General features: G+C 46.0%; 1 protein-coding gene across 1 annotated transcript in view; it reads left to right on the forward strand.

The window, feature by feature from the left end:
• Window positions 1–26,877, forward strand: part of MCPH1 (microcephalin 1) — a 2,120,508-nt gene that overhangs the window by 288,393 nt on the left and 1,805,238 nt on the right. Inside the window, exon 8 of the mRNA XM_069606102.1 lies at window positions 21,173–22,474. Within this exon, the coding sequence (XP_069462203.1) occupies window positions 21,173–22,474 (1,302 nt within the window). The remainder of the gene's footprint in view (window positions 1–21,172; window positions 22,475–26,877) is intronic.

The following is a 26,877-nucleotide window of genomic DNA, read 5'->3' on the forward strand; positions in this document are numbered from 1 at the left end:
CATTCCAAGGTACCAGTCATTCCCAGACCACCGACCATAAAACTGTTGGACCCCCACCCCAATCGATCAGAAAGCAGGGACCAGTTGCCTTCACCATAGGTCATGTGATTTATGCAGAGAGGGGCAAAACAACCAATCTAAAACGAGGGTGGGAAGCTTTGGACGGGCGCTGACGTGTCTGGAATAGAGCTGTAGTCTGTTAGATGCAATGTCCTCGAAGTATCCTCTTAACCCTTGTCTGCAGTACCAGGTGCACACTAGGTTAGAGATAGAGCATGTACAGTTTTTCTGTGCATAATAACCAGTTAATTGTAACTTTATGCCTGATGCGCAAGGAGGAACCCACGTGGAAGATAATGGACAGTAGGGGCTGGGCCCAATGTCCTGGCATCCCTTATGGAGCAGGAAGCCTATGTATAGGGTCTCACCAACCAGCCATTTGGATTTGTATATTATGACGTCACACCATCAGTGACGTAAATTACATAAAGTGTTGATCATACTGATTTTGGAAGAACGTTACATGGCAGCAGAGTGCTTTGCTGGCACATTCCTATTTCTGTGGAAATAAAACCTTGTTCTCCTTGCAAGAGGTGTGCTGGGCCTGTTTCCTTAGTGGGTTGCATTGTTTCTGGTGTGAGCGTTGAGGGGGTTCTCTACATTTTGCAAATACCCATAAAAAGAGATTAAATAGAAAAGTGTAGATTACGTTCACTTCCATCACTGGGTACCTTTAATTTGCAAACACTGATGTTTATATAGCATTCATATTTAGTGTGGCTACATGTGCATATTTAATTGACATGTATTATGTGCATGTACAAATTACACTGGGCTGTCTTCTTTTTTTGTTGTTTTTTTTAAAGGCCAATAATTTGTAAATCTAGTTTTAACTTTTCTAATAAATATATTTTTCACAACTATAGCCATTTTTATACAAGACATTGATGTTGATGTTCAAAAACAGGAATCTGAAAAGTCAGTTCTTGAACTTTTCAGAAAATAATCAATGGTTTTGTTTACATTCTTCTGTGTTTGCCTAATATAAAAATGTAGGTCTTCTCATATTTTATTTGCTGATTCTTTTTTGTTGTATTGGAAGAAAGTGGTTAACAAAAAAGTATTTTATTTTCATAATTTGCTACTCTGGAAATTCAATTGGATAACAAAAGAAAAACATATCTAAATGTATTCTCCCAGAAGGGTTTTTCTGGTTGAAGGGGGAATGGGTTTGTCTTTTCCAAGACGTTTTCAGACAATGTTTTTTCTTTCAGCTTTCACAAAAATAAATATTTAAAATTGCATCCCACTTGTTTCAAAGGTATGTCAGAAATGTTAGACGTGTACCAGGTGTGCCCTAAAAATATTTTTACTTCATACGAACACAGCTACTACCTTTTGTGTATTTCAAACACTAGTCCTGCTTGGGGGCGGGACCTTCTTTTTGGATTCTGAAATGCTGACAGGTCGCTTTTTACAAGTTGTTTTGGCAGACTTGAATCCCCATGCTTTTAGTCCTTTTGAAGCTATTCTTCGTTTGCTCAGAAGTGTTCGCGATTGGCAATTCTCACTATCAGTTTCGAGTTCTGCCTTTCGGGTTGACCTCCGCCCGAAAGTTCATCAGGTTGATGGCGAAAGGAGAGGGGGGTGGGGGGATTCATGTCTACCCCTACCTGGGTGATTGGATGATCAGGGCACCTTCTCCAGAACAAGCCCAAGAACATCTGTCCAAGACCGGGCACTTCCTTCACAAACTAGGCTTTTCTCTGAATTTAAAAAAGTCAAACATGATAACATCACAGAAACTCCAGTTTATCGGAGCAGTCCTGGATACTTGTTCGGGCAAAGCCTCGCCTCCCGAAGAGAGAGCTCACCACATTCTGCAGATGTTAATAAAATTGCAGAATGCCCAGTATCTACCGGCCTTCGATTTTCTCAGGTTGCTCGGTCTTATGGCATCCTGCATTTTCCTGGTGCCAGAAGCCAGATTTAGGATGAGATCCCTTCAATGGGCACTCAGGACTCCATGGTCCCAATTTTCAGTGGAAATGTCAGATCTTTTGCAAGTTCCAACCAGAGTAGTACAAGCTCTGCAATGGTGGGCTCGCAGGGAGCATATCCTCAGGGGAGAATCTTTTTGGCAACCATGGCCGGTGATTACAGTACTGACAGACGCCTCAATCACAGCGTGGGGAGCTCACACCAACGAGTTGACAAATCAGCTGTCGTTGGTCTCCATCGGAGTCCAAACTACACATCAACCTATTGGACCAGAGGGCACTCAGACTAGCACCGAAGGCCTTCCTGCCCTCTGTACAGGGAAAGAATGTCCTGTTAATGACGGACAACACGGTGGCCATGTACTACCTCAACAAGAGAGGAGTAGGGTTGCTACCACTGTGCAAAGAAGCAATGAAGCTCTGGTTCTGGGCAATACAAGAAGGGATCTCTCTGTCGGCAGTTCATCTAGCTGGAGAGCAAAACACAGCAGCGGACTCTCTGAGCAGGCAGAGCAGTCTCCCGTGAGTGGGAACTAGCTCAGGAAGTCCTTCAAGAGATCTTTGCCCTTTGGGGAACCCCGCAAGTGGATCTGTTCGTGACCAGTGTCAACAGGAAGTGCGAACTGTACTGCTCAAGGGAATTTCCTCCTAGAGGAGCTCTAGGCAACACATTTGTAGTGGACTGGGAATTTCTACTCCTGTATGCTTTTCCTCCAGTCCCTGTGATCAGTAATCAGGAGGTTGAGAACGTCCAGGAAAACCATGATCCTAATTGCCCCGGATTGGGCCAGGAGAGCGTGGTACCCGGACCTTCTGGACATGGCCATCTGCCCTCCAATACGTCTTCCAAAAAGAGAGGATCTTCTCTCGCAAGAGGAAGGTCACTTTCTCCATCCAGAGGTCAAGACACTCAACCTTCACGCATGGCTTCTGAGAGGCTGAGATACAAGGATTGGGACCTTCCGGATGACGTCATGGAGATCTTGCTTTCGGCCAGGAGGCCAGCAACTAAATCTCTGTACCGGTGTCGTTGGAACAAGTTCAGTAACTGGTGCAGAGATAAGAATGTGGACTCGGTTCAGTGTAGTATTCCCACAATATTGTCTTTTCTGTTTATATTTGGCTAATCTGGGGCTCCAGGTTGGCACGATAAAGCGTCATTTAGAAGCGCTATCTATTTTCAAGCGCTCCTCAGAGGAAGAATCTTACTTCAAGATACCTTTTGATAACTCAATTCTTAAAAGGTCTAAATGTGTTTCCTACAATACCTTTTCAAGTACCTGTGTGGGACTTAAACTTGGTACTAAAGTTCCTCACATGCATTCCATTTGAGCCTTTACATTCTTGTCCGTTAAGGCTACTTACTTTAAAAACAATACTTCTTGTGGCAATTACATCAGCCCACAGGGTAAGTGAGTTGCAGGCACTTTCTAGCGGGCCTCCTCACGCCATTTTTTATAAAGATAAAATTGTCCGTAAGGTAGAACCCTCTTTTTGCAAAAAATTGTCTGATTTTCACCTGTCGTCAAAAATAACACTGCCTACTTTTTACCCTCCTCCTCACGCAAGTAAGGAAGAGGAAAGGCTACATAGATTAGACCCTAGAAGGGCTCTCCGCTTCTATATTTCAAGATTGGCAAGATTACGTCAGTGTGACCAACTTTTTGTGGGCTACACTGGCCACAAATTGGGACTGACAGTGACTAAGCAAATATCATCTAGATGGATAATTTTGGCTATAACTGAATGTTCTAGATTGGCTCGGAAAGATCCTCCAGATGGGCTAAGGGCTCATTCAACCAGGGGCATGGCGAACAGCACTTAAAAGGGGTGTCCCAGTGCAAGATATTTACACAGTAGCCACATGGTCATCTATGCACACTTTTATAAAACATTATGCTCTAGGTCCAACTTCTTCACAAGGAGGTCTTTTTGCTAAATCAGTACTTCATTCTGAACATGACTAATATTTCTGTACTCCTTCCTCTGATACAAAACTGCTTTGGGAGTCTTATCTTAGATGAGGAATACGTGGGAGGACACAATCCATTCGAAGAACAAGTTACTTATCAACTGTAACGTTCTTTCGATTGGATGTTCCTCCTACGTATTCCTCATCAACCCTCCCAGCCTACCCCACAGTACAATTTACGTGGTTTACACTCAAAATTCCTTTAAGGTATGGGTCAAAAGAGGCATGCCATTAACTACAATCCATTGGCTACAATATACGAAAAAACAGAACTGAGGCCAGCGGGCGCGCTCAAGGCATTTATACAGCGGATGACGTCGGCGCTTGATGGATGCCGCCGAAGGACATCAACGCTGCAGCCTCAAGTGGAGTGCCCTCTGGTGGAGAGGGAAACCATTTTCCGAAGCAGCAAAGCTGAAGGTAAGGATATATCGAAGATGAGGAATACGTGGGAGGAATATCCAATCGAAAGAACGTTACAGTTGGTAAGTAACTTGTTCTGCAGGAATACTGTCGCTGATGTCAAAACAGTAATTTGGGATTGGTCCCATGATTTTGTCACCTAAATCAATAGAATAATGTTGGGCATCAGCCGCCATTCAAATAAAGGTGTCTGCGCCCAAAGTGATACTTAAAGGGTCGATGTTACCCACCAATATTCAAATGGTGGTGTGTTCTCGGTCTACTTGAGGTTTCGGATTTAAATATAAACCTAGTTGTCCTTGATGGGAATTCAGATTTATATGTGCATCCTGATGTTTTGGGTTCTGTCCTCACTTAATTTTGAGAGGAAGAGTAAATTGTTGTACCGTCCTCGGATGGTAACCTCTTCTCGCACTTTAACTGCATAAGGCAGCAATTAAGCTGACGGGAATGCTTTTTCAATGTTGTCAAAGCTCATGGGGTTACTCCCCAGTCGGACCAGGCTTTATTTTTTATTAATTGAGTCCAAATTGATTGCGAATCGTTTGAGTGTCACTTCCCAGGTAATAAGCGGATGGAACATCTCTCACAACCCAACAAGTATGGTTTATACTTAAGTTACCAATGGACATTTTTTGCATTCACCTGCTAGGCAGGAGATGTTTGGAATTTGGAGTTTCCAGATATACTTTCCATTTGCCAATCAGTTTAAATGTGGGAATGGTCTGATATTTTGTGAGTTTCCTGATGAAGCTCCTTCGATTATTCAGGCATACTCTGACGAGCACCCGTTCCTCCCCCTCATTTACATGAATGGGAAAAAAATGCTCGCCTTTTTTCTGAATGTCCGTCAGACTTTGAGCAGACTCTTCTTGTCCGATTTCACGGGACTCAAGGTTTTTCTGATTTTGGACTGGTGTAAAATATTAGGGTGTTCCCTTCCAGTGTGGATTGCCACTTAAAACAAACTGGGAGCAAGTTCCGTTTTCAAGAATGGAGAAGGGTTCCCATCACCAGTTTGTTCTCCTACAGAGATGAGTGATGCCTGGGACTTGGTTATTTTTTAAATGGGACTCTACGTTCTCAGTGTTGATCAATTACGTGACTGGTACCATTCAGGCTTATATAATTGGTACTTATTTTTAATTTGATAGGGTGGACCTTGTTTACACAGCCGATCAGAGGATCTCAGGAGATCGTTCCCCAGTAAACAAGGGGTGCCCTCTGGAGTCACAACGATCACCGGATGTTTCAGCCGGGGCCATCCAATTTTTATGTCTAGATCCGCAGTCCCTTCGATGGAAATAAAATTCCCGTCGAAATATTCGAGTTGTCCGGGAAGTGGTGCAAGTTGAATTTGGTGGTCCTCTCCAGTCCTGAGTTTAGTTTGTCAAAGGCCCTTTTTGACAGGAGGGTAGCTTGGGATCCAGTATCCTCCAGAGCTGGTGATTCACACGTACTCTGCAACTGGCCTTCTTTCTCCTCCAAGGTGCCAAGAAAGTGTGAGTTATTTGACAGCCTGGTGGTCATTTTCTTAATATTGCACTCCGACTCTGTGATTTTAGGCAATTTTCTGTCGGAGTTTCGGGAATCAGTAAAAATAAAATGTTGCAACTCGCATGGGTGTTGGGCTATCCTCCTTTTCCCGGGCTCCTTGGCTGTCTCCTGTTACCTGGCAACAGTTCTCAGAGCCTGTTTGGAGAAAGGACACCCCCCACCCCGCCGTTGCACTTCTGCCTGGCTCGGTCTCCATACTTACCCTGTCCCACTCAGGGTCTTTAGGGACCTATTTTTTAAAATAGGTCTGCTTACCTGAATCTTCCAGGGATTCTTTTCTTTCAAAGGTGATAATCCGGAGTTCCCCCACAAAGTGGGTTCTTATTTGGCCTCTCCTACTAACCATTTGCTCTTTGGGTTCTAACATTTTCGGGGGTAGAAGAGACTTTCAGCCTGAGAGGTTTTTAGCAGTTATGTTTGGATGATAAAGGAAGCTTCCTCAAGGGATTTGCATCTCCCCTCCACCCTGGCCCCCTCCTCTGTAACTTGTGGTTGTCAGAGGTTTTCTCCTGTCATTTCCCCCCTGGGGCATCAGACCTGGGTGTTAGGGAATTCTGTGAGGCAGTGTTAGTTTGAGTTGGACTGAGCCCTCAGCATATGCTCCAGATCATTGGTCAGTTGCTGGACCTGTCGCTCCAGTTGCAAGACCTTGTCTGGGTGATCGGGAGGTCTCAAGTCATACCTCTGTTGCTCCTGAAAGTGGTAACTGTCCCTTCTCCCGGAGAAGCTCGGGTACTGGAAATTCCTCCAATGATTTTCCGTCCTGAATCTCCCTTCTCCTGGGTTCAGGGATCTATTGTCCTGGAATCGGGGAGAGAGAATTGTTTTGGAAGCTCTGGTTTGGAGGATATCTGGGGGAAAAGTTCAGATTGGGAAGTGGAGTGATACTTCTCTCATAAGGTAAGTGTGGAGGGAAGTTTCCCGGGGCAGTAATTACCTGATTAGTTCCCCCCACTCCCTTGTGCCAGCGGAGTGTATACATGGTTTAGTACCCTTGTACCTAGGACTTATTTAGGTGGCAGTGTCAGAGGGATTATTGTTCTGGGCCCCTGCCTGACTACCATTTGATTGAGCTGGTTTGGGTGGGGTCCCTTCTGCTTTCCATTTTGCTTGTTGGCAGGAGTGTTACTTTTAGGACCCTCACCACCACCTGTCTCCAGATCCAATAGATGGGTAATTTATACCTGTGACACCTTTGCTGCAGCAGGGGTGTTAGATGGTTTGGGGTTTTACTCTCTGCAGGCTTTTGGACCTCATAAATCCTGGTGGCCTGTTCAGTCACCCAATCCAGGGTCCTATGCTCGTGAACTTTAGTTATTTGTGGAGAGCATGGGAATATGTAGTTAGGAATGCTATACTATTGGTGTTCACCCGCCAGGAAGTCTAAGCAAATGCCCGCTTTAACTCTTGCACAAACTCCCCATGTGCCTGATCTTCCCTCACACTGCATGTTATATGCAGTCTTACGGGCCTCTTGTGGGTTCCTATGGGTGGAATCTTTTTTCAATATGACCGCTTTATAAGTGGACAATTCATGATGATCCTGGTCCTTCAGTCCCGCAAAGAGTACTCGGGTGAGAACGTCCATTTAGCAAATGCTATACAATTCGCATCATTCCTGATTCGGAATGATGCCATCATCTGGTCATAAAGTTCCAGGTGCTCCCATACCGAATACTTGTCATTCTTGGGTTATGGGTAAGGAAGCTCTTTATCGCCTTGATTAGTTTTTTGGGTCTTGGACAAAACCCTTTGCCTGCTTCGCTTTCTTTTTCTTCCTATGCACTGGAGTCCATTCACCTTCTGACTCAGAACTGCTACCGGTACACCCTTACCTGTCTTCTAGGCACTCCCTATCTCTTGGGAATATCTCCCACAGCCACAGGGTCTGGACTCCTCTCGCCTCAACCAAAGTGAACTCTCAGGGTCACTCTCCCTGGAGTTCTTTTCAGGCCCAGGATAGAACCTAGTTTCCTCATCCCTCCTACCAGGGGGTCTGGCGAATCCCCTGCTTCTCCTGAATACACAGAGACTTTCAGAATGCCCTTCCTAGGCTGAGGGTCTGGCTTTTCTCCTTCAGTAAAGCAGGCAAGGTGGTCTCTTTTGTAATCGCATCTTCAGTCAATCTAACTCCCTGACTTTCTCCTCATAAGACTTTTCATGGTCTGAAGTACTTACTGTATTCCTTACTTCCCAGGATACACTGGTCCGGCCACTTTCCCTTCTGTGTGGTAGAGATAAATACTGATCAATATCAGACAGGAATTGGCCTTCTTGATCAGTTCAGTTTGGCTTTGATAGGTGGCATGCATAAGGTTGGTTCTCATTTGTGGACAAGTGTTTCTAAAAGACTGGCATGATGCCCCTTTTGAGAAGAGCGCCTCACCTTGATCAGTGGGCCTTGTCTCATTGTCCCATATCCTGATTGGTCAGGGTGCCTCGGGTCCTGTTTATAATTTTCGATCTCCTTGGTGAGGCTCTCAAACCTTTCTCTTTACTTGCTGTTCGTAGTCGGAGAGCTGGCTTTTTAATTATGACACTAAGGCCTGTTTAATCTCATGCACACTGCTCTGAGCTACCAAGCAATCCTTTGTTTGCTGCACCTTGTGCTGAAGTGATTCATTTTCCCTCTGTGAGCCTTGTTTGCTGCGTGCATATTCAAGGCGCTTTTCCATCAGGAGAAGAATCTTTCTCTTGTTCAACCGTACATTTTGCTGCCTCCGATGGTTTTGCTTCGATTTGCCTCACTTGGTCTACAAGCTCATTCCTTTCTTCTCTAATTGTGGTCAGTTCCTGAGAACATGACTGTTCCTTTTCTACCTCCATTTCCAACAATTCTATGCTCTGTAATAGGACCCTGTTATCCTGATTCAAGGTGTGTTTTCGTGAGCCAGCTGTGTCCTTTGTTCAGGGTACACTTACCTGCTTATGTATCTGATGAAAGGTATTTTGGGAATCGACCCCTTTGATAATTGACGGTTTCCATTTTTTAACTGCTTTATTTGCAATTGAAAGTCCATAATGTCATGCAAAATGATGAGCAGCCTGGTCATTTAGCTTGTGTTGCAGTGTTCTCAGAACACTCTTTATTTTCATTTTTCAGTGCACAGAGCTGTTTCACTCTCTGCACTCTCTTGTTAGTGTTTCCAGTTCATCTTTGAGTTTAACACGATGATGGGCCTGTGGCAAGGCTCCAGCCTGATTCATCCTACTAGCCACACTATTTTGTGAACGCGCTTCCACTAACAGCAAATGCAAATATAACTGAGCAGTTAGCTGAGCCATTTGTATTTGTTCATCACGAGCAGCTGTGGTCATATAAAATGTCTCGTGCTTTGTGCAATATTCCTGCTTCAAGCCAAATATTGCTTACTGAGGTAACCTTGTGCCCAATTTTGGTTTGCTAGCTTCCTGCATCGTCTTCAACCCTTTCTCCGTTAAGAAATAATATAGCAAGGAGATGCTCCCTGGCTTCACCAATGTGTACAGTAGTCATTTTCACAATTGGCTTTTTGCACTTTAATAAAACTTTATGCAGGAGCAAAATCACTGTTCCTGCTTGATTTCCTCAAACAAATACATTCTTACAGTCTTAATTTTTCCTGTACACCTCCCTGGAACTCAGGGGTCAAGTCCTAGAGGCACTTTAACAAAACAAAGATGACTTTCCCTCCACCTTAATGCAATTGCATCAAAATGAATAGACTGTCACAATGTACTTGTCATGGGTCAGGAATAGGAAGCTAAATCCCGGACAAGCCCCCAATTTGTAACAGATTGAGAAGCTACCCTCAACACTCAGTTCTTTCCCTCCCCACTCAAGTGGTTACACAACAAACTGTTTAAAATATTCTTTTCTTTAGCCCTATCTCAAACGCATATCATGCCCATTGGATCCCTCTCCCCTGAGCTAACAATGAGCCAAGAACTAGGCCGGCGTACGGCAAATATATTGGTATTTATTCAAATTAAAAGTAATAGAAATTAGCACGAAAATGTCAAACACCACTTTATCCGTGGCACAACACAATCCACTTCTCTCAGCATAAATAAATCACAAGTGAGTTGAAAAGAACACAATTCTTCACTTCTCCAGCATAGGGTCTGGCATGGATTCACATGCTCATGAATATTCCCCATCATCAGGCTGGGAATCCTCGGTAAAGAAAAAATCAGTTTCAGTTTCGTTTCTGAACTGTCTTTCTACTAGTAACCAATCACTGGTCTCTGGGTCATACTGCCCCCAGCCAATGACTGCCCTCTACCTAAGCCCCTCCTCCGGCAGCCATCTTCAGATTTTTACCGCACGTTCAAGTGTTGGGAGTCCTCGTGCTATAGCTCTCGAACTTTTACTGTTTTTTGCGATTTATTTATTTATTTTTTTCCAAAGTGTTTAATCTCATTTTTCTGTCATTCGAGCCTCAAGCTCCACCGATTCTACTTCTGATCAACGGGGACCCATTTTGGAATTTCTACGCCCCTCAAGGGCAAAGTTTTTGTCGAGTTTCGCTTCTTGGAGGATTACGGAGGATTTTTGAGGCCTACCCCGTGTGGACATGGCCCAGGATAAAGGAAACACGACGCCCAGATCCAAGCTTTTCAGGAGCTGCCCTGGATGTGGATTACAAAATGTCTTCAAGGAGGATGAGCATTCTCAATGCCTCTACTGCCTTCACGAAGACAAAACGCACGTGGAGAAGGACTGTGCGTTTTGCAAGAACATGTCTCAACGGACTATGAAGGATCGTTGTACCCGCCTCATCAACTGTCTGGAAGGGAAGAGCCCAGCAGCAGGTGAGAAGAGGTAGTCCGAACGGTCTTTTAAGAACTTTGGGGGCCCCCCCGGCGAAGGCAAAGCACCGCAAGTCTACGGGCACCGGGAGCGCCGATCAGTCGGGCACCTCGGCTGCCAGGCAGGGCGCATTATCACCGCCATCAATCACGAGCCAACGCTGTGGCTTGGGGAAGAGGAAAGTCGGAGAACCCGGGTAAGCTTCGGGAGAAGCCCCGGTCGATCCCGACAGACAACCGAGGGGGAGCGAGGCGGTGACTCTCCCCCCAAGGTTAAGGCCTCGGGCACGCCCAAGGTCGCGAAGGCCCTGATTCACCCGGTTAAGGCCTCTATCGAGGGAGTCGTGGCGGCCCTGGCGGAGGCTACCCGAGTGGTTACTACCTCGGGGCCTAGAGTTTCCCTGCCACCCCAGAGGGAATCATCTTTTCAGCCCATCGATAAGACCCCCGTGACACCCTGGGCGGAAAAAGAGGGGGAGGGCCCGGTGGCCATTACGGACACAGATTCCACCTCTGAAGAGGAGCTGGCTGGCGTCACAAAGATCCTGAACAAGAAGTTCGATGAGGTCCGGTCCTACGGGAGGGATCCCGACGAGGCGGATGAGGAAAGCGACGGCGGTGCCGACGGGGAACCGCGCGCTGTGGAGGGGACGGAGGATCCTCCACCGTCGCTTCCGTCGCAGACGACGCCGCAAGACAACTCGGGAGCGATCTTGATGGCGAGTCAGGCCTTGTCTACGGAGATAAGGACAAGGTTGTCCTTACCCCCAACGGACCCTTCATCTCCTTCCCCTGTTCCGAGGGATGAGACGGGAACAGCGACTATGGGGACGGATGATGATGATGACGACGACGGTGGTGACGGGATGGACCTTCCTTCACCAACCTCTTGGGCCTCCCCGCCCGACGAAATTGGCTCCTTCCACGCCATGATCGCCAGGCCATCCAAGCTTTTCCAGCTCTGCCCCGAAGAGCGGAAGGAAGGAAGGATTCCTCTACCAACGGCGTCTTCTTCCAAGAGGAAGATGGTCCTCTCTGTTCCATTACTGGACGACATCTGGGACGAGGGGCTGACGCTCCTGAAGAACCTGCCCACGGCTCCTGCTAAGTGACCGGTATGAGAAGAAGTACCGGGTCCCGGATTCCACCCCCATGTACCTTTTAGGGTTCAGCCGTCCCCGGATTCGGTTGTCTCGGCGGGGGCCAAGAAGAAAGCGGCAGGGGGCGACTGCTTCTACTTCGACTTCCCCGCCAGACAGCGAGGGGAAGAAACTGGACGCCATGGGACGGCGGATCATCTCGTCTGCAGCGACGATTAAAGCGGCTAACGCCCTTGCGATTGTGGCATGCTACGACGGATCTGTGGTTTAAGATCGCTGGACTTCCTCCCGGACGACAAGAGGGCTGAGGCCCTGGAGATCCTACCATTACGGTGGCCATGGACATTGCTGACACCGGTTTCTGCCAGATTGGCAACAGCGTTTGCCTCCGTCGGCACGGCTGGCTCAAGGCAACCGATTTCCGCCAGGACGTTCAGACCAGGGTTCTGGACATGCCCTTTGCCGGGAGCACCCTGTTTGGCAAGACAGTGGACGATTCACTGCAGGCCATCAAGGCAGACAGAGACTGCTCGGGCCTTAGGTGTCCTTCAACAGCGATGGCCATCCTTTCGTAACACCGGGGGCAAGCAAGGTGTCTCCAAAGGATTCGGCGGAGGCTCCTCGTACCGCCAGGCGGCCCGCTCCTCTTCGCAGGAGGCCTAAAAAAGGATGCAGCAAGACATGAGGATCTCGCTGTCGTCTTCAAGGAGGCCAAGGCGGCAAAGCCGCGGCCAAGCAGGACTGAACAGGCCATAGCGTCGGGCCCCCCACCTGAGCACCCCGGTGGGAAGCCGGCTGGCGAGTTCCGTCAGCGTGTGGGAGTCCATCTTCACCGACCATTGGGTGCTGGATGCCCTGGCCCGCGGGCACACACTGGAATTTCTAAGGAAGTGCCCCCGTATTCCACCTGTGGCCAGGAAGGAAAACCACATCCCTCAACTGCTACTGGAGGTACGAGCGATGCTAAAAAAAAAAAAGGGGGGGGCCATCAAACTCGTCCCAAAGAGGCTCCGGAGTATACTTTCGCTACTTCCTTGTAAGGAAAAAGACCGGCGGATGGCAACCCATCCTGGACCTTCGTCGTCTAAACAAGTACATCAAGCCCCAGAAGTTCTGGATGGTCACCCTCCAGCACGTGCTGGGACAGCTGAAGGAAGGCGACTTCATATCGTCACTGGACTTGGAGGATGCCTTTCACATCCCCATTCTAAAAGGACATCAAAAGTTCCTGCGATTCGTGGTCCAGGGGCGACGCTATCAGTTCAAGGCCCTTCCCTTCGGACTGAAGTCGGCGCCCAGGGTGTTCACCAAGTGCCTCGCACCAGTGGCGGCACGGCTGCGCCTGCAGGGGATCCACTTCTACCCCTACCTGGACGACTGGCTCTTCCGAGCGAAGACAAGAGAACTCGCCGTCGTGCACACAGCAAAAACTGTCCCAACTGCTCACAGATCTGGGATTCTCGATCAACTTTGTGAAATCCCACTTGGTACCGTTGCAAGTCACCCTGTTCCTGGGAGCCAGGCTCGACACAGTGGTGCGATTGGCTTCTCCGTGCAAGGTGCAACGGTTGTCAACCATGGACGCGGCCAGGGTGAGACCCATCAAGTCCCTGCTCAGAATGATGTCCTCATGCATCTACCTCGTGCGCCTGTGCAGGCTGCGGATGCGTCCACCGCAAGAGTTCCTCGACGTCTGTTGGATGCAAGCGGCGGGCAACTTTGAAGACCGGATCTCGCTCAACGAGACCTTCCGCCAAGCGATCCGGTGGTGGGGCACCCGCGCGCATCTGGCGGCGGGCATGGACTTCCAGACCCTGGCACGTCAGGAGATGGTGACGACGGATGCCTCTTTGGACGGATGGGAGCGCACACCGGAGAGCTCCACGCAAGAGGTCTCTGGCTTCTGGAGGAGAGGTCACTGGACATCAATGTCCTGGAGCTGCGAGCCGTGTTCTAGGCCCTCAGGTCGTTACTTCTGTTCCTCAATGGCAAGGTGGTGAGGATCTTCACCGACAACACCACCACGATGTTCTACATCCGGAAACTGGGAGGCACCAGATCCCCAGCACTATCCAAGGAGGCCCAGGATCTGTGGCACTGGGCTGTCGCCCAGGGGATGTTTCTGGTACCCTTCCATCTGGCAGGAATAAAGAACACCATCGCCGACTCACTCAGCAGGGAGCTGCGCTCGTGCCACGAGTGGGAACTGCGGCAGGATCAAGTGGATCTCCTATTCCAATGATGGGGCAATCCCCAGATCGACCTATTTACGACAAACATCAAGTGCGTGAGGTTCGCCAGCAGGTTTCCCCAGCCGGGGAGCATGGGCGATGTCTTCTCATTCCCCTGGGATGGCCTGTTCCTGTATGCGTTCCTGTTGCTGCTGCGACTCATCAATCAACTCAGACGGTCCCAGTGCAGGATGATTCTTGTCGCACCGATGTGGCCGAGGCAGATCTGGTTCCCCGATCTTCTGGATATGTCGGCCTCCCCTCCCCCCCGATGAAACTGCTAATGGACGCGGATCTTCTCGCCAGAGAAGGGGGCGCCATCCTCCTCCACCACGACCTGGGGTCATTGAACTTGCAGGCCTGGCTCCTGCAGCGCTAGAGTTTGGAGGGTACGATATCCCTGCAGACTGCAAGGAGGTTCTTGCAAAGGCCAGGGCGTCCTCAACTCAAGTGCTATGGACACAAATGGAAGAGGTTCTCTGTCTGGTGCTGTGCACAGAAGATTAACCCTCTGCGGATTATGGCCCCTCAAGTGCTGCCGTACCTACTGTCGCTGGCCAAGTCGGGGTTAGCTCATATCTCCATCAAGATTCATCTAGCTGCGATTTCCCGCTACACCAGAACTCCGGGGCGGTCATCGCTATGGTCCCACCGCCTGGTTAAGGAGTTCATGAAAGGACTGTGCCTGTCATTGCCTCCGGTGAAGGCTCTGGCCCCGGCGTGGGAGCTCAGCGTGGTGCTGAGCTGGCTCATGGGGCTGCCATTTGAGCCGCTGCACTCGGCACCGTTGAAGTTCCTATCATGGAAGACAGCGTTTCTTGTGGCCATCACCTCCGCATGACAAGTGGGAGAGATCCAGGCTCTCTCCTGTAAACCACCATACCTGACATTCCACGAGACGAGGGTAGTGCTGAGGACGCACCCCTCCTTCATGCTCAAGGTGCCGTTGCCCTTGGTGTTTTCCCGTTGCTTTCGTCGCCGGCCGAGAGGACTTTGCACTCACTGGATGTGGCTAGAGCGCTAAAGTTCTACATGGACCGCACGAAGACCCTCCGGAAGACATCACAGCTGTTTGTGAACTTTGGACCTGTGAACCAAGGGAAGGCCCTTGCGAAGCCTTCCATTTCCAGATGGCTCTCCGGCTGCATCATGCACTCACTGGTTGGCAAACTGACTGTTGCCCGGCCGTCGGAGAGCCCATTCAACCTGAGCGATCGCTGCTACCACAGCGTTCCTATCTGGGGTGCCCTTGCTGGACATATGCAGAGCTGCTACGTGGAGGTCAACGCACACCTTCACGAGATTGTACTGCGTCGATCGGGATTCCAGGGAGGAGTCAAGAGTTGGCCAGGCAGTGTTGTGCAACCTGTTCGCCTGAAGGTGGGCCGGGTGAGGAGGTAAGAGATGCTTAATGTTGAGTTGATGTAATGCTTAATGTTGAGCCTTGCCACCTCCCGTGGTTGTGTACTGCTATGTATTATTGTATTCATGAGCATGTGAATCCATGCCAGACCCCATGTTGGAGAAGGAACAAGTTACTTACTTGTAACTGTTGTTCTCCAGCATGGGTCTGGCATGGATTCACATGCGAATCCTCCCTCCTACCCCTCTGCGGCTCTTCTTTTGGTCCTGCTACTTTCCGTGCTACCAAATCTGAAGATGGCTGCCGGAGGAGGGGCTTAGGTAGAGGGCAGTCATTGGCTGGGGGCAGTATGGCCCAGAGATTGGTTACTAGTAGAAAGACAGTTCAGAAATGAAACTGAAACATATTTTTTCTTTGCAGAGGATTCCCAGTCTGACGACGGGGAATATTCATGAGCATGTGATCCATGCCAGACCCATGCTGGAGAACAGTTACAGGTAAGTAACTTCTTCCTTTCTGCAAATTTCACTTGACAAAATTACACTTATGAATAAAAAAAGGCAATTATCATGTAATGTTGTGCGTTTTTTGATTTTCCTGTAGGCTAGCAGTAGGATTTCAAGATTGATAATGATTACGCCCACACTTTTGGTTTACAATAAACGCAGGGTGATTTATCGGTTTGTTTTTCAGACTCCACCTTGCTTTGGTCTATGTTGAGAAGCCAGACAGAAAAATTGGAATACCTTTGGGGAAGTTTGGATTTCAGACCCCCCTTACTGAAAGGCCTATGTTGGGGAAGCTGGATAAAAAGGTTGTACTGAATTAAGAACAAAGACACCCCTCTTCCTTAAAGAAGTCTGGGTCAGCTGGACAACAGGGATTACCCAATTAATGTATAGGTTATAGTTTTCAGCACACACTAGGAAGTGAGCTTAGTTAATTTCGATTTTTTACAAAATTCACCCTATGTTCTGCCAAATGGGGAATTAATTAAATTAATATTTTTAGTTAAATAGACTAAGGATCTGCACAGTTTTGGCCCCCCCACCGCCCCACTATAAAGGGAAAGGATTCAAGGCAAGCAGACTCCCCCACTGTTTGGTTTCCAAGGGCTCAGTAATTAGCAAACCTTTGTTTAAGGTCCAGGAAAGCCAGCTGCATTTCAGGACACTCTGGAAAGATAGGGCAGGGGTCTGGTCACTCCACCCTCATAGATGGCCTCCTGTTCTCCACTATAGGACCCAGTCATCTTTGAGGCCTTCCTAGAAATGGAACGCTCCACCCAGATGCACTCTGCAATCTCCTCTGATGTCTTCTTATAGCTTTCGGATGGTAAGTTTAAGCAGCTTTCCTGGTGGTCTGCCTCTTTTCTGTCTGTTTCTGTCCTAGTGCAGTCCCCCTTATAGCAGCAATGACACCACCAATTTTACAAACTTGGGGAAGTACCCTGCAATAATCCCTGCCACTAGAATTGGACAGTTACCCTTCTCTCTCCTCCCAAACCCATTCTCCAAGTCGGGATTGATTTAGGGGTCTGAAACAACATATGGCAATTCCCATTTATAATCGCCCTTTGTTCTCCTTTCAACTTTTTGGAAAAAACTAGTTATTTATCACAACCTCATAATACTAACTATTGCCATACTAAACATATTTTCTGATTCAGCTAATCATGGAGAGTTATATATGCCAACCACCAAATCCATACCATGTAGCACATCTATGTGGCCCATTTCCACTGGTTCCATAAACAGCACAACAGTTATGAATATGTAAGTTATGAAGCATATCCCTAATTTCATTTTCTACCCGCACACCAACTCCCACATTTGGAACATGTTAAGATCAGCCAGAAACCTAGTCTATCTGGCCATTACACTTTCCAGAGTCACAGGTAGATTAATTTTATATCCCCAAAATCGCCTTGAAATTACATAAAAAAATGGTACAAAAATGAAATCAGTCCGCCTTATGGTTGCTGAGAAAAAGTCATAAATGAGTCCTTTTTAAATTATTTGTGAATCTTCATGTGAGACAAATGGCACTCTTCCGGCCATTTGTTTTCACTGGGTTAGCCTGTACCCAGAATTTCTTTTTAGCTTGCTCTTTGAAGTAGGTGCCCCCATTTTCACACATTAGTCATGCACCAGCCAAGGGTTACTTTTCTTGAAGTCTATGCTTTCAGAACCAGCAGGTCTGGAGAACACAGAATTTTGACACCTTTAGCAGGACATTTTATTGTGGTTGGTCATTTGATGGGAGATGTGACATCCAGGCTGGGAGTGTTCAATGTCCTTGTGAAGTTTTGCCCACAGCCAGCAAAACTGTCTGCCCTGAGCCGACATTTTCCATGAAGACAAAGTGGCTTTTCAAAATGTCACTGGGGTTTTGCAGGTGATACATAATATGCGTTGCTTCTTGTCAACCCGCACATTATAGTTTTGTTTTCCTGACATTTTGCTGTGAGCAGTGACATTTTTATTCTCACTTTTGTAATGCTTTTGTAATGCACACCTGTGCAAGCATTTTTTTTCAATGTTTAAAAACCCTATTTTCCATGTGACAGGATTTTTTGATTCCTCCTCCCTTTGTAAATTAAAATGCTGCTTATCCATTGGTAATGACAGGTTGGCCGCTTTCCACATGGCTCTTTAATTGGACTTGAAAAACAAAGGCCAAGCCGTTTTTGATTCTTTAAAATCTTGCTATTCCTGGGAAAGGGATTCTGTTTGGGGCCTTTAAATGCACCCCACAACAGGCATTTTCCAGCATCGCTGAATGACCTACTTGGGGGATTCACTGGGGCTGTTGCAGGTAATTGCTCTTCATGCATTACTCCAGATCTTCATTCCGAATCCTAATGCGTCCTTAAAGTATATTTTGATTCCGGCATTACAATATTTATGCCTGTACAGGGGTGTCTCTGCTGCAGGCCAATGGGGTGGGGAGCTGACACATACAGGCTCAGCAGAGATTTAAGGTGACCACAAGTTTACGTTGGCGCCAGTACATGGACTAGAAGCAGAAGATGGCATGCGCCTTGTTCACTCCAGTGCACAACAACCCAGACTTCTCCCTGGGGATTGAGCCAGGGACATTTGCACACTGACAAAAAGAGGGTTGCCATGTAATTCAGAATATGTTCCACGGCCTCACTGTACGCCCCTTCCAGGAGTTTAAGCACAGCTTCGGGATGGCAGGAAAAAGAAAGCTTATGCTACTTCCAGATGAGTCATTGGCTATGAAACCGTGACGTAAAGAAGGCAGCAACGTGCTCTTTAACTCACTTTGATATGTAGCTTTCTTTTTTGGTTGCGCAGCTCTACTTGTAATTTATTGGATGCTTGTCTCTGTTTTGTATCCCCATGTTCGTATCAATCTGTGTTCGGTTTGCCCCTACTTCTTGCAGGGTTTGCTGGTGTCTTTGAAAGTGAAGGATGGGTGCAGATTCGCCCCCCACCTCTCCCCGTGGCTTGTACCATCCACGTGTGGGGGAGGGTTTGAATCGACCAACACGAAACACCAGGTTTCCTCTATTTATAGGGCAGTAGTGTAGGGCACCCCAAAGTCAGTGGTGAGATGTACAGCAAAATGGTAGGTGGATGCAGGGACTACCATTTCCGAGAAGCAATGGGCTACGTGAGTGCACACAGTAGGGCTGTAAATACTGGACTTCAATTCAAGACCTTACACACGGTGTACTTGGCTCCATCGCGCCTTATGTTGTTTGACCCCGCTAAAAATGTTGCCCGCAATGCTGTGTGGAGTCTGCAGACTTCCCTCACATGATATGGTCATATCCCAAGCTAAAGGACTTTTTGTGTGTTGGCTATATTTATGCCGATTTTAGACAGTGAGGGTCCTTGCAATATACTGTGCTGCATGCTTGCTTGGCTTCCGGGACTACCAAAGAGTTATAGAAAGTTATTAGCTACAGGTATGATTATGGCACGTAGGTTTATTCTGTTGAAATGGTCTAAACCCCCGTCCCCTTCAATCCCCCAACTAGGCAGTGGTTGGCAGACATGACTTGGCTTTGTGATACTGATCTTCAGTATGTTACACTGGTTGCTACTGTGAGTAAGCCACACAATATCTAAGGGCCCGGTTACTATGTTTCCTGGCACTCAACAGCTGGATGAAGAGGCAGGGGTTATGTGGCCCTAGGTCACCATGAGGCTGAAGGAATATCCTGTTTAAAGTGAGATGCTGGGGCATGCTGCTGCAAATGGGAGAATTGGTGGAGAACCCAAGGTTGGATACTATTGTATTTATTACATTGCATCTCTGTGCACATGCAAAGCTATATTTTATGTGGTGGGCTATCGAATGTATACTATTACTGGAATGCTGCACTGTGCTGTTTGTGACTAGATCTGTGTGAGATGTGAACCCTCAAGTTTAAAAAATGAAGTTATGTCATCTGCCTCCTGGCTTCCAATGCCATCCCTCTCCCTTGACCTTCTTGCTCTCACCAATGGGTTGCAAACTTGAGGTCCGCTTTCATAGCGACCTACAACCTCAACAATTCATCACTGCCTCTGCTGCTCGTAGCACCCTCCTTGACATTTGAACAATTTTTCTTTTTCTTACTAACCACTCTACAAAAACTCTTATCTCCACTCTCATGCTCAGCAAATTTTACTACTGCTCAAGCCTATTCGTTGGTCTTCCTATTTACTCTTTCCTCTCTCTCGACAAAGTCCTAAAGTTTGTTACCCATACTCTCTACAACCTACCCAGATTCTCCCCCACTTCTACCTACAGAGCTCTCCATGCACAACTCTTCTGAAGTTCCTTCTCCTGATCTACTAAGCTATCAATAGTCTTGCTACTCAGTACCTGTTTCTCAGTTTACTCACCATCTCGTTCCCTCCTATCCTCCGCTGCACTCAACCTCACCGCCACATACCCCCTCTCGCATCCGCTGTTGCTCCCTAATTGCCCCAGTCCACTGGAGCCACTGTGCATAACATCCAAACCCAGCCCAACTGTGGCTCTCTTCACAGCTCGGCTTAAACTTCACTTACTTGCTAAAGTGAAATCTCCTCCTGCCCTCTCTCCCATCCTCTCTACCTGCCCCCACCGCCGCCTCCAGTGACGCTAAATGTAATTTTTGTATATATAAATGGTACTCTTTAGTTTGAAGCCCCTTAGCTTAAAGTTACTTTGTAAGTCACCTGTTTTCTTAAATATTTGTTTTGTTTATTTTGTCCCTGGTATATGACCACATGTTTACACCTTCATAAACTGTCTCACCACTTCTCATATTTGTGCTATTGTATAGGATCCCATTGTGGGAATGCCTCAGCCATCTGTAAATGTTACTCGAAATCATTCCTCTTCGAAATTGACATCCATGTTATTCAAATAAATTCATATACGGGACTCAAGCTGTACCTCACTGATAAGCCCCACCGATTTGTTTAGTTTTGCTGCCCATTCACAGGGAATATGGCCTTGCAATCCAAATGAGCTGATCTTTTTAGGGAGAAGTCGGCACTGATTTTCTTTTGATTTTTAACGTTCCCTATGACACTTATTGGCATTCTACTTTGGCGGGGTAGGGGGTGATATTTCCATTGGTTAACATTAGTTCAATTCCGTTGTTTACGGTTGTTCCTATGGTTACAATAGACAGCCTTTGGACCAAGCATTCTGGAATCTCTATAGTACATTTTCATTGCTTAGTCTTGCCTGTATATTTACTACTTATTGTTCTCCTTTTGCAGAAGATACCATCAGCGAACCTTTGAATTCAAGTTTTGAAGAACTCTTTGGAAAGCCAAAAAACTTGAAAATGAAATCTGTGGTTTTGAATGAACCTATAGAGAATTGTTCACCTATGTCTCCCAGTTGCCAGCTGCAGTTGACACCGGTAAAATCAAAGGAAACTCCTTTACTGAAAACTGGTAGCTTTTTCACATCAAGTGAAACACCCCTATTAAATCATACCCATTCAACAGAGTCCTCTACAAACAAGGTAGTACTCAAAAAGTGCATGTCGTCTAGCTTGATTGCGCCGAAAAGTGATAGTAAGAACTATGAGAGTCCGACCCACAGTACAAAACCAGAAAAAAGAATAAGCAGTGCTTTCAAGTCCGCTTGTGAAGTTTTTTCGGAACATTTTACAAATCCAGAAACTTCTTATACTTTAAATCTGAACAGATGTGGTGATAAACTTGCCAGACAGGTGAAATCCTCATCTAGTTTAACTTTACCAGCATCAACATCCTCGCCAAGCCATTTCAAAAAGAGCATTTGGACTGGCTTTATCACGCCACCAAAGTCGTCAAAGGTCTCAAATACTAAAAACACACAATTGAATTATGAGGATTTTTTTTCTGCTCCAAATCCCCAAATAAATAAGCACCTCAACCGTTTTTCCTTGGGTGCGCTGTCACGTAAATCACCAAGTCCTCCTCCAATAGTACCCGAGAAACAACACAGTTTAAAAAGTAAGAGGAGACGATCAGCCGAAGAAAGCGAGGAAGTGAATTGCAACCAGAGTAAAAAAAAATCGAGAACTCTCCATATCCGTTTGGTTTCCCGCTCAACATTGAAAGAATCCAAATTAAAAGGGCGTTCAAAGTCAAATTCAACATTGACTGGTTTGACAAATACAGAAAAGAACGATCCCACTGCAAATGTGGGCTGCAAAGCAGAATCCAACAGTAGTCCCAAGAAAGGTCACCAAAGTAATGTTGCATGTTCATCTCCTGAGACTAACAGCGGTACAACAAATATGAACACTTGCTCCAAAGGAACGCACCGCTTTTTAAACACTTTGGCGCCAATAATGTTTACTCCGCCTTCTGTTACAGAGAAGAAAACACAACTTTGTTCAGGTAAAATTGCAAACGCTACTTCAGTAGAAAATACGGTTTCATTTAAAAGCTCAGCCTGTATGAAAGGTGCAACTGAAATGACTACAAAGGAAACCCGAACAAGCACAGTGGCTTTGACTGACTGCTCAAATCCAGGTACCACTGTGGAACAAACGAAGCAATGTCGACTTAAAAGATTCAGCCTAAGTATGTAAAATGCCTTTTTTTCCTGTGATATGCACATTTTCTGTTGCAAAATGGTAATACTGTGAATACTTGTAAAAAAAAAAAACACTTTTAGCGTTTTTACCAACGATGCTGCTTTTTTAAAATCCTTGCAATGATTGTTCCTTTTAATATGATGAAAATCACCAGTGTTAGGGTTTTTTTAAATTATGGGCTGTTGAAGAACTACATGTGTTCAGTGGATTTTGATTGTTTTTCTATTTGTTCTTAGACCATATAAACATTCCGAAAGAATATATTATGTGCAATTTGGTCATATGTTAATCTGCTGACTTTTTCTATCGTATGGCGAAAAAAAGTAGTATGGTTATTAAATGCCCTTTGAACCACATTCTGCTGCATTTTTTTCCTTCTCTCCATCGCAATTTAGCTCTAGGCGTGTAGTTTTTGGATATAATTACATTGGCAACTGTATGCAGCAAAAATGATAAATAGCCACGAAGTTCCTGTTTCCACATATACTCCCTTTAGTGTTTAATAGCTTGGGGTGAGAGCTAATTTCACTTACTCGATAGCCAATTATGAGTGTACAGATATGTGGGGGTCAACTTCACACTCCCTTTAAATGGGAGGTGCGGGTTGGGGGGGTACCTGTGGACAGGTAAGGAGATATTTGAAATAGAAAGTGAGCGGTGTACAACCAGTTTGATGTTTTGTTAAACATATTGTTTATCCTGATCAGGTTGTTTCCCCATCATGTGAAAAAAACCTTCTTTCATCGTTGAATTACCAGTTTACTGCAAATTGACACACCTATGATATAGACTGTTTCCCAGATTTCTCATTCTACTTTGTAGTTCCCGTTGGCTCACTGATCAATACTTTGGCAGAATTCAAAGCCGAATTAATTCAGACATTCCTGGAGCACAAGAGGCAAATTACAAATAAGTAAAGACACTGCAAAATGCAATGCCGTGTAGACCACTATATTCTGAAACTTAAAAGTAAGAAGTCACAACATATTCCTACCAAAAACAAACATTTCAGAGGCCTGGGAAGAAGAAAAAGCACTTCAAATTCTTTGGCACGCACGCCCAACTGAGTCCAAAGTCAAACACCCACACGTGGCATTAGGGCTAAGGCAGATCGATGCACATGCAGCACAGAACAGTAGGACCATCAGACTATTAAAGTCATGTGTTTTCTATTTTTCTCCCTCTAAAAAATGTCTGCAAAAGTACTGCTTAAAATTTGAGCTGTAGAAGGCACTGAAAATCTCCTTTGTCGGTATAAAAAGTGGAAAAATTCCAGGTTGGGTGAGTTGCAGGGAAGAAAACACCTTGGTAAAAACATAAGTACTCCTCTTTCAGGCTAATCAGAAGGCCCTGAGGCAGTTCGATGCCACCTGTAGAAGATCCGCTCCCACCTGATGAAACACTCTGTGCGGGCATGGTCAGTTCCCAGGCACTCCGCTTGCAGTTTTTCTTCATGTTTATGGACTCTGATTTCTCCGTTTTCTTTTACTGGGTATTTGACTTCAGGTGGATAACCATCTGAATATCTCAGGAAAATTAAGTAATGCTTGCCCAATTCTCCAACTTGCAGACAGGCCTCTGCACTTCGAGTCCACTCCATTATTAACCATCACATTACAAAGGACTATTTAAATGTGTGTATAGGCAGAGGAAAGCAGACACTATTTGCTCATTAAATGGGAGGCAAAAGGCCTGATCTGTCAGTTGGGAGCAGGGCATAGCACATATTGGTAAAAAAGTGAGAAAGTTGTAACATATTTATTTGCCCAGCCCTGCAGTGTTTCATTATTTATGAGCGGATCTTGCACCAGGTGGCATCGAACTACCTGAGGGCCTTCTAATCATCCCTAAAGAATACTTTTTGTTTTTACCTAAGGCATTGCAACAAGGGGTTTCCTTCCACGTAACTCACCCGACCTGGAATAATTTTGTTAACTCCTTATGTTGCCAGTAGGCATAAGGCATATGTGTTGAGAGCAATAGACCGCTCAGACTTGAATTTGGGAGTATTCCTGAAAGACTGCCTACTCACTCTTCCACTGGCCTTCATGCTGAAGTGGCTGAAGTGCCTGAAGGTTCCTTGCACACTATGCAATCACCCATGTGTCCCCCTGAGAGATGAAAGAGAGCCTCCTTGAAACCTCTAACAGCATTTACATGGAAACTGTTGTGCTTGGGAGAGCCTGCAGGGCAATTGTCAGAGGGGCCATAGAGAGCATTGTTGGATCCTAGCCTTTCCTTTACCCATGAAGCACATGGACTATTAAGACACAGAAATGCTGAAAATACACTGGTCTGCATTGCATGAGGGCAAACAAGGCCTTATGCTAAAAAACCTGTAGCAGAGGATGCCACCTAAAGCCAGCAGCTGTGCGCCACACGGAGCAGCCCCAACAGTCCCTGCACATCATAGTTCACAAGATGACTTAATTTATTTATTTATTTAATGTGTTACAGTTTAATTAATAAACTTTACACATATATGGCAAAAGAAATACAATAATGAGATTAAGATTACACAATTAAATAAGATGGCAATGCTAATAACAATAAATAAATAAATCTAGCCTAGACACAATCATACATTCTAAGACCTAAAAACAACCTAAATCATCCTAAATCAAGCCCTGTGGATATCACATCAGAACTCACCAGGATACGAAATACTGACAATATTTGGAAGAAACAATTAGGAGTTAGAATTCACAATTACAGGATTCACAATTACAGAGTAACGCATAGCCCAAAAAAGGGTTCTAGTAAAGGTGTATCCCATCACTACTCCTGAGTGTAGATAATGCCACCTATCCAGATCCTAATGCCCAATTTTCCCTCTATGACCAACCAGATGTTGTATAAAGCAGTTAGAATATGGATATTTTCGGAATTTAGGCAGTGATGCCAAAATAATGCCTTAGAGGTTGCTGCAGAGTTATGCGTATACTTTCCCATATGGTGATGTATTATGCTTGTCATACTACTACATTGAGTCAGGACATGTCTTGCTGTCTCAAGAACTTTATTGATTTTACACAATCTGCAAATCCTAAGTGTCGACAGCAATTGATCTCTCCGGCCTGTGACCCATAGGGTCGGGAGTTGGTCCAGTCTTAATAGGAGTACAAAGCGTCGCAGTCTTTTGCAAGGGCATAAGTTAAGGTAATCTTGCGGTCTCATATATGTGTACAACCTGAATTTCACAAATTCATAACTTTTCAGTGCACTGAGGTGGGCAAAATTTTCCAACCAGTCCCACATATCTATTAGCTTATCAAGGGCTCTCTGAACTTGCCTGGTGTAGTCCCCTTCGCGATACGTCCATCCTATATCAGCGAGATAGCTTAACATTATAGCAACGGGTGAGAGGGAATTTTGTTTTTTACATATTTCCTTATCCACAGCAATCAATACTGGATTTGTTGTACCACTACGCATTTTAATAAAAAACCCTAGTCTCTTTTTCATCACTATAGCTTTCAATGACGGTATTCCCAGCTCTAGGCGTAAAATGGCCATTGGAATTCCTGGGGCGAGCCCCAAGACCCGCCGCCAGAATTTCCCTTCTATTACTTGTAGCCAGCTAAGATCTAGGTCGAACAGGGCCTCCAGTCCGTAGGTCACCATGGGTGTAAAAACCTGCACATAGAGTTGGCGAGTGCCCCATAACGTGAAACCTCCTTGCTTGTTAGTGAAGTTCGCAACCAGCGATGTAACCTGCGCTGCTCGCGTCTTCCGAGAATGTTTGCATATGCTATAGTCGCCACTAGGCTCGAAATCAATACCCATATACCGATAATGTGGGGCGTAAGGGATTATGTTCTTACCCACCATAAGATTTACGCGTGACACTCTTTTATTGGTAAATCGCAATACCTTAGTCTTATCAAGATTGATAGTAAGGCCATTATGATTCGCATAATCCCACAAAGCAGTGGCCGATCTGCGTAGGCCACTGATTGTGTGATCAAAAATGACCAAGTCATCTGCGTAAGCCAGGACAGTGCATACCAGCTCCCCAATCTTAGGTGGGCAATTTGAGACGGCCGTTATGGCCAATGGTATGTCATGGACAAACAGATTATATACCAAAGGGGCCGTCACACAGCCCTGTTTCACCCCCCTGTTCTGCAGCACTTTATCAGTCAGGTGTCCCTCTTGGTCTAATTTCAGTCTAACTGACGTATTATAGTGCAGCAATTTAAGGTAATACAGGATGCCTGCTGGACACCCGAGACCGTTAAGTTTAGCCCACAGACGTTCCCTAGGGATGGTGTCGAAAGCTGCTTTAAAATCAATATATAAAGCGTATAAAGGTGGTGCACCTTTATTGCGTGCTTTAGTTCTCAACAGGTTCATGACCATTAAATTGTGACTCGTTGAATAACCCTT

This window comes from Ambystoma mexicanum, chromosome 4p, assembly GCF_040938575.1.
Source record: "Ambystoma mexicanum isolate Mex_15411 chromosome 4p, UKY_AmexF1_1, whole genome shotgun sequence".
NCBI lineage: Eukaryota > Metazoa > Chordata > Amphibia > Caudata > Ambystomatidae > Ambystoma > Ambystoma mexicanum.